The following is an 8,277-nucleotide window of genomic DNA, read 5'->3' on the forward strand; positions in this document are numbered from 1 at the left end:
AAGTAGCTTGAACCCTCAGGGTTTAGTTAATACTTCTAATAATCACTGTGTACTTTGATTAAACCCTTGCAGTTCACTTTTGTTCTTTTAATCAGCATTCTCCTTTAGAATTTGTGCTGAAGGAAATAAATACAAGTAGAATTTTTTTTTCACACAATGTGATTAATGCTCTGCTGGAATTTTCTGTGTTACTTGAAACTTTCATAGCCTTGGGCTTGGGGAATGATTTATTTGTACTCCCAATTTGCTATGAATGCTTGGTGTGGATGTTGCTGTTGTTTTCTCCTGTCAGGGCTGAATCTTGTAGCAGGTTTTGCTGCATAAACGACCCTTCCTCAGCAGGTTCTTTGGGTTGTGTTCGAATCTTGTGCAGTTCACCTTGAAAACTCATAATATTGCTGATATTTGGATGTTTTTCTGTAACCTTTTCAAACTGAAAAAGGCTCCTGTGCTTTGTTCTAGGTCGTGAAGTGGTCAGACTATTGTTCACCGTTGGCCTATAAACCTGGTGAACCTTTTAAGTTAATTGCTGAAGCAAGTGTAGATAATTTCAGTAGCCTTGGAATAGCATTCTTGGAAGACAGGCTTCAAATGGATAATGGAATGGTGCCACACAAGATTGTTTGTAAGTATTTCATGATGGTTTTTAACAGCAGAACAGGTTTTGTTTCGTGGTTATTTGAGGACTTTGCATATAGTCTTTGTACCTGCTTATAAAAACTTGCATTTTATTTTGGCTCAGTGTTTTCTTGAGGCAGTTGATGACTCTGTAGCTCGACTGTGTTTTCACATGATGCTTTGGGTTGGAAGGGACCTAAAGATCATCCCATTCAACCCCCTGGCATGGGCAGGGACACCTTCCACCAGCCCAGGCTGTTCCAAGCCCTGTCCAACCTGGCCTTGGACGCTTCCAGGGATCCAGGGGCAGCCACAGCTTCTCTGGCCAACCTGGGCCAGGGCCTCACCACCCTCACAGGGAAGAATTGCCTCCATTTTATACTGAATATTATCAAATATAGAGATCCTTGTAAAGCTGAACACCTTCCCTCTTTATAGAATGTCTTATAAAAACAGTAACAGAAATAACAGCAAAATGGATCTGAAGATTTTTGGGCAGTAACAGAAATAACAGCAAAATGGATCTGAAGATTTTTGGAATAACCCCCTCCCCTTTTTGTTTAAAGCCTCATAAGCTACTACCAATAATTAACCTCAGTATGATGAGATCTCCAAGTACCCAAGGTGGTGTTTAACCATTTGCAAATGCGTGATTGTGTGACTGTCACAAAGATGAAGTTAAAAAATATTGTTTCTGTAAATCTTGGCTGTTACATTAACAAATGTGTCCGAAAAAAAAAAACAAAACCACCCAAAAAACAAACCCAGAAGTTTTGAGGCAGATGTTCTCTTCTTTTTCATATTTGAAATAGAAGTGTATTAAAAGCTAAACGTGGGTTGAGAACAATTTGGTGTATTTTTTTTTGCTTGCTTTGCTGGTTTTTTGGGGTTTTTTTTGGTTTTTTTTTAATGTAGATCCAGGAGAATGGGGCTGGTGGGGGCTGGTGATGGAATAACATGGAAGCTGGCAACTGGGAAATTCCCTTGGGATATCAAGCAACCTTGCTTCAAGCTTCTTACTCCAAAGGGGATATAGTTTCAAGGGAATGCAAGTGTTGTTAAGTGAAGAAAAGGATTGAACTTGCATCTGCTGTATTGTAACAAAACTTTGTTAAGCAAGTTTCTCTTTGAATTAAAAGCACAGTAAGTTTATTTGGTCTTGTATGAGTGGAAAAGGATTCAGTAAATTTTCTCAGACTAAAACTTGAAATATTTTCGTGGCTCAGCAGCTGAAAAAACCCTCCCTTTTGAAGAGTATTTTTGTCTCCTCTTTCGTAATTAGTTTGCTCTGCAAGTTTCATGCTGACAATAATCACCTTTGCTCCTTTTTTCTTACTTGTGTTTGCTATAAATTGTTTATCTTTGCCATTCTGTTGTTTTCAGGGGGAGAAAAGGGAAGGTTTAACAATTCTTCCTATTTGCTTCTTATTTCCTTGGATATAAGCTCCCAGATCTTGCTGGTGGTGGTTCTCTCTCCCTTTCTGCAGCCTGAAAGCATTTCAGTTCTTTTTTTCACTCCCTTTGCTTGTGCCAAACCTTTATCTGCAGCCTTCAGCAATGTTCAATATCTCAGTCTTGCCCAACATCATCACTTTATTAGCTTATTTCAAAATAGTTTATTTCAAAACAGTTTGTTTCAAAAGAGCAGCAAGTGACTTTCCACCCCGCTCTACTTAAAAGATCAGTACTTTTCCCAAGGTGTTTCATTTGCTGCATTTTGTCCTTTGAAACAAAGAGCCATTGTAAGTTGAAATTTATTTTCTTCTTGGGGGGACATAGGATTTGGTGTCAAACAAGTGAAATTTATGCTGTTGTAGGTGATTTGTGCTGAAATTCAATGAAATCCTGCTCTGTTAGTAATATTTGTAACAGCTATTTTAATACCATTTTTCTAACCCCTGTTTTTGTATCCTTTACCTTTCCCAGCTGTCCATTTACAGGAATCTGCTCTGAAGGAGCTGACACAGGAGGCACCACCCGTGAAAGAGCAAAGCACACAAATGGATGGAGTAACTCCTGCTGGGACTGCTGTTAAATCAGGATTGGGAGGACAAAGTGAAGAGGAGAAATCCAAGCCAGAGGAGGAAGGTGATCACGAGGATGAGCCCAACAATCTGTCTGGAGAACATCACCACTTGCATCTTTCCAGCTGCCACGAGTGCCTGCAGCTGGAAAACAGCACCATTGAATCAGTTAAATTTGCCTCTGCAGAAAACATTCCAGAGCTTCCTGATGATTCCAGCAGCAAGCTGGAAGAGGAGAAGGATGACTGTCTAGAAAAAGGGATGAAGAGGGTGAACCTCGCTGGGAAGCCCCCCAATGTGTTGATTTACCTTGGCTCTGAAAGGGCCAAAGGGAAATTCGAGCAGGTCAGATCAATCCTTCAGGAATGCCTCGATGCCGAGAGCTACACCATCTACCAGCTGCACCAGGAGCAAGTGCTGAGAGATCCCTGGATTGACAACTCCCTGCTGCTGGTCATTGCCACAGAGGAACCTATTTCTGAGGGGAACCACAAGCAGTTCATGAAATTTTTGTCTAAAGGTGGGAAGATTCTGGGGCTTTCTTCGTCCTTCGCTTTTGACGGCGTTCGGATAAAGCGGAAAAACAAGCTGAGGAGGACTGTCCACGAGCTGGTGGTCTCTGAAAAGGACAGCCCTGAAATGAAGCTGGATCTCATGGTCAGTGGCTGTGTTTTTGAGGAAGGAAGGAAGGAAGACACTGGCAAAGTGAAGACGTTGTGTCGGTTAAATAACGCTGAGAAAGACCCGGTTATTGTTCATCTGACTCACGGAGACGCTGGAGGAGAAGCCGTTCTTTGCCAGGTACTGTGCATGTGGAAGGATTAGTTTTCACATTGCTACATGGGAAAAGTTCACTTCTTCCCACTGCATGATTTTGGGGATTCCTGTCAAGGAGAGAAGCGTGAAATGGTTTGGGTTGGGAGGGACTTTAAAGATCATCCAGTTCCAGCCCCAGCCATGGGCAGGGACACCTTCCACTAGCCCAGGTTGCTCCAAGACACATCCAGCCTGGCCTTGGACACTTCCAGGGATCCAGGGGCAGCCACAGCTTCTCTGGGCAACCTGTGCCAGGGCCTCCCCACCCCCTGAGGTGCAGATGGATGTGTTGGTGGAGGTACAAGGGCTCTGAATGCAGAATGGTTTTCTTTTGATCTTAAAGAATGCCACTGCTGTTCCACTTCCCTGTTTTCACCACAGAGCCAGGCAGGTGGACCTGAGTAAAGATCAGAGGGTGGTGGAAGAAAGAGCAGGTTTGCATAGTGAGCAAGAGTCTTACTTATCAATCCATGCAAATATCTCCAAGGTGGGTGCCAAGAAGATGGTGCCAAATTCTTTCCAGCGGTCAGGACAAGGAGCAGTGGCCATCAACTAAAACACAACAACTTCCACCTCAACATGAGGCTTTCCATGGAGGGTGGCAGAGCACTGGAACAGCTGCCCAGGGAGGGTGTGGAGTCTCCCTCTCTGGAGACATCCCAAACCCCCTGGATGTGTTCCTGTGGCACCTGCTCCAGGTGCCCGTGCCTTGGCAGAGAGTTGGGCTGGGTGATCTCCAGAGGGCCTTTCCCACCCCAGCTATTCTGGGATTCTGTGATCCTCAGGAGCAGAGCTTTCCTTTTCTACCTGCTGGAGGTTGTGCAGTGACAGAGGCAGGAATTCTGCAGATTTTGGGAGGCAGGAACAGGAAGAGTGAAATTGGAACAGGCTTGGGGTGAAAGCTCATACTGGCAAAATAAGAAAGAGTCATTCTTACTAAAACATGAACTGTGATGAAGCAAAGAGTGTAAAATAAACCCTGCTGGAAACTTGCTTTTATATTTCCCAAGTCTGTCTTCAGGCTTTAAAGTTTTAAATGTTTAACATTCTGTTACTTATCAAATAGCTCAGAGCACCTGGGGGAGTGAATGAGCCAAAATCTTACTCATTCCACTTAGAAACAATATCCCAGCAAAGAGATGCCTCTCCAGTGTTAGGGTGTGATCTCTGGTAAAAGAGAAAACCCAACAGCCAAACAAAACCCTCAAAAAAATTAAACAACAGAGAAGTTCAAGTGTTCATAATGTTTTTTGTTAATGTTACTCTCTGTGGATAATGGTTGTCTTAAAGGTAAATGTTTATTTAAATATTCACAGCTGATTATTTAAATATTCACAGCTGTAAGTTTTGAGTGATGGAAAGGTTGATAAGAAGTACCACCAAGTTTAGAAAATAAGTGCATGCCCTGGAAGTATGAATCTACCAAGCACATTGAGAAAAGCAGAGCAAGATTTATTTACCAGTGTTTAAGTAAATTAAATTAAGGAATATAGTAGAGACACAGCTTTATGAAAGGTTGTGTTTTTACCAGTATTTTAGGTAGAGGAGAACTTTCTCAGGAGCCCAGAGCACTCAAATTTCACTGCTCACAGATCAGGTATCAATACTTTTCTAGCAATTATGTAGTTCAGAAACATTCCTGGGCTTTCTTAGAACTGTTTCCATCTCTTATCAGTTTATCAGGTTAAATCTACTCGGGTTTTGTAAACTGTTAGATGTAGTAGCATGTTTAGAGCTATTTTTTTTTTTTGGAAGGCAGCTTTGCCACCCCTGTGCTGGGTGCTTGGACTAGAAAATCGATTAGAAACTGTTTCTGCAAGCTCCAGGGTAAACCCTGCTCTGCTGCAGCCTTTCAACTGACCCTTCTGCTGTAGTAAAACTTAATACTGCACAGGTTTTCCCCCCTCAGAGAAAAAGGGCATTACAGCACAGCTTCAAAAATCAGATTAAGAGGATTAGGGTGTCATTTTATAATCCTAAATGACTTCCAGGGTGGATTTGAAAAGCCTTATTGTTTTCTCTTCAGGGGACAGGCAGTGACATCAGCCAGTAAATATTCTGTCACAGAAATGTTCCCCTTGGTTTTATACTCTTCTGGTGTTTGTGTCCTGCCCCCATTTCTGTTTTTTATAGTCATGGAATGGTTTGGGTGGGAAGGGACCTTTAATATCACCCAGTTTCACCTCCTGCCATGGGCAGGGACACCTTCCACCAACCCAGGTTGCTCCAAGCCCCATCCAACCTGGCCTTGGACACTTCCAGGGATCCAGGGACATCCACTGTCATTCATTTCCCTGAATTTCAATAAAGCAGATCATATAGGAAACATGAGGAACATCATTAAACCGTGCAAAATTGAAGAAATGAACAAAGAAAAGCTTGTGATTTTCATTAAATGAATCTGCACGTAGGAGAGTATGAGGTCTTCTAAATATCTTGGAACAATTATTTAAAAAACCAACCAAAAAAATACCTCACAAAAACCATCAAACACAAAAAGAAAGCCAGAACAAAGGAGGTCTATAAAGGATTTCTTTCTCCTGTTTTATTTCATTTCTGCTTTTAAGCATCTGCTGCAGCCCTGAGGAGTGATTCTCTACCAGGTGAGAAAGTCATTTTTTTTGTCAGAAGCATTTCTTGATCTGCACTGATTTCACCTTAATTCATGTGACACAGTAAGGACTTCTCTGAGTTCTTCAGATCTTCTGCAACCTCTGGTAAAGCTCTTTCAATTTTAATGTAATTTTTTCTCTGGTACAAGCCAGAATATCACCTATCTTGCTGTTGGTTCTGGCAGACATGAAGAGTAGAAGGATAAACTTCATGAGTAAATACAAGTTTGAACATCTCCTCCAGGAAAACCCCAGTTTATTAAGAAGGGATATTTTGGATAGATTTCACAGAAAATTGTAGTGGGTTGGCAGCTGTGATCTTTGAACTGCAAACTGATTTTTTTTATTCCCTTTGCCAGGCCCACTTGGAGCTGGACAGCAATTCCATGGATGTCCAAACCGAAGAGGATTTTAATTTACTGAAGATGAGCAACACCAAGAGATGTGAAGTTCTCAAGGAGATCCTGGTGTCCCTTGGCCTGAGCTGTGAATTGAGTGAACTTCCCACCCTGACACCTCTTTACCTTCTCTCTCCTGATGAGGTAAGTTCTGCTTAGTTCAGTTGCCTGAGATTTACCCTACAAGACAAATTCAGTGTTCTCCTAAATCCACCTCGTGGTATTTTTGTTTGGAGAGGGTTGTGCAGGTATTACAGGTAAGCAAAAAGTTTAATTTCTACTCTGTTTCATTACCTGTTGCTTATAATTCTGAATTTCACCACGGGGGAATTCATTTTTCAGCTATATTTGCTATATTTCTATCTATTGCTGTATTTTTATTTGCTGTATTTCAGTTAAGAACTTTTTGATGCTTCTGCAATATAAAAACACGAGACTTTTTACTGAGCTACTGAAAGAACTGATTTAAAAGACAGAATCTGGTTTTCTTTTAAAACCAGGCAGAAAGTTCTGTGTAATCTGGTGACAAAAATCAAATGCAAGAGGTGGAGAAAAGTCTGGAGTGAATAGAGAAAAGTGTGTGATTACACAACCAAGAGCTTTATTCCTGAGGATAATTGGAATATTTCCTGGAAATTCCCAAGAATTGATCATCTATTTGTGTGGCAGATGTGGCAACAACACTAAAACCCATTTAATCTTTTTTAACTAATATTAAATGTGCACGAGGTTTGTAGTTTATTGAACTCTTCAGTTTTTTATTCTTCTCCTCTTCTTTTTCCTGATCGTTTCTTTCCTATGCCCTTGGAATTTTCAAACGTGCCATGAGTTAAAATTTGGCTAAATTTTTATCCAAACTTGCCATCTAGTGGCACATCCCAGGGTTGCAGGCCATCTAATAAAGGTGTTTTAACTGTATAGTTCAAGTTCATACCAAAATAAGGGTTTTTTAAAATTTTATTCACATTTTTCAATGCGAGAATGTGATTTTTATTGTGGATTTTTTTCACATTTTTGGTGGTAACTTTGATTAAAAAAATAAGGCATGTGTAATAGTTTAGCTTTCTCACAAATTATGTATTTTTCTCCACACATCATGTTCTCCATAGATCTCCTTGCTTTCCTAGAGAGACAGGAGATACCAGAAAGGTGCCTGAGAGGAGAATAATTTGTGGAAGTACTTAATTTTTTTAAAAACAGAGAGAGTCAGCAGTATTGGAAATACTATTTGTATGGAAAGCTTGTCCAGTACAACTCACTGGTTTGGATATTATATAAATTATACCATATATTATATTTTATTATATTATATTGTCTCTAAGACTTGGCAGTTCATGAATGATTCCTCACCCCCAAACTGGAGTTTCCACCTGCACCATTATTTTATTTAAAAACTGCTGTTAGACCTCACCTTGTCACATTTTTCTAATTGATTTTACACACTACAAGGCTTTTTTTGCACATGTGGAAGGAATAAAAATGGATTTTGCTCTGATTTTTTTTTATTCCATTAAGAAAAAATACTAATTATTGAGGAGGGGTTTTTGTCATTTTTAAATTCTTTGAACTTAAGGTGAGTTTTTTTCTTTTTTGACTTTAAACTTAATTTTACAGCAGAGCTCTGTGTGGTTTCCTTGGTGGTTCTTCCCCTTCCCTGCCCTGTTTCCCCTTTTATCACTTCAGAATTTCCATCAGATTTACGTTGGGAACATCAAATACAACTTTCTCAACTGGATTTTATGGACAAGAAGCTTCTCCTGTCTTTTCCTCTGCCTAAAATTCCTGGAAAATCTGTGTCTTTTTGCATCA

The 8,277-nt window shown here is 40.5% G+C and overlaps 1 protein-coding gene across 1 annotated transcript in view; it reads left to right on the forward strand.

Moving 5' to 3' along the window:
- HLCS (holocarboxylase synthetase) overlaps positions 1-8,277 on the forward strand; it is a 106,479-nt gene that overhangs the window by 4,893 nt on the left and 93,309 nt on the right. The window contains exons 3-5 of the mRNA XM_008933641.4: positions 463-625; positions 2,545-3,443; positions 6,430-6,612. Coding sequence (XP_008931889.4) covers positions 463-625; positions 2,545-3,443; positions 6,430-6,612 — 1,245 coding nt within the window. The remainder of the gene's footprint in view (positions 1-462; positions 626-2,544; positions 3,444-6,429; positions 6,613-8,277) is intronic.

Source organism: Manacus vitellinus, unplaced genomic scaffold, assembly GCF_001715985.3.
Source record: "Manacus vitellinus isolate BGI_N305 unplaced genomic scaffold, ASM171598v3 scaffold_86_pilon, whole genome shotgun sequence".
NCBI classification, from domain to species: Eukaryota; Metazoa; Chordata; class Aves; order Passeriformes; family Pipridae; genus Manacus; species Manacus vitellinus.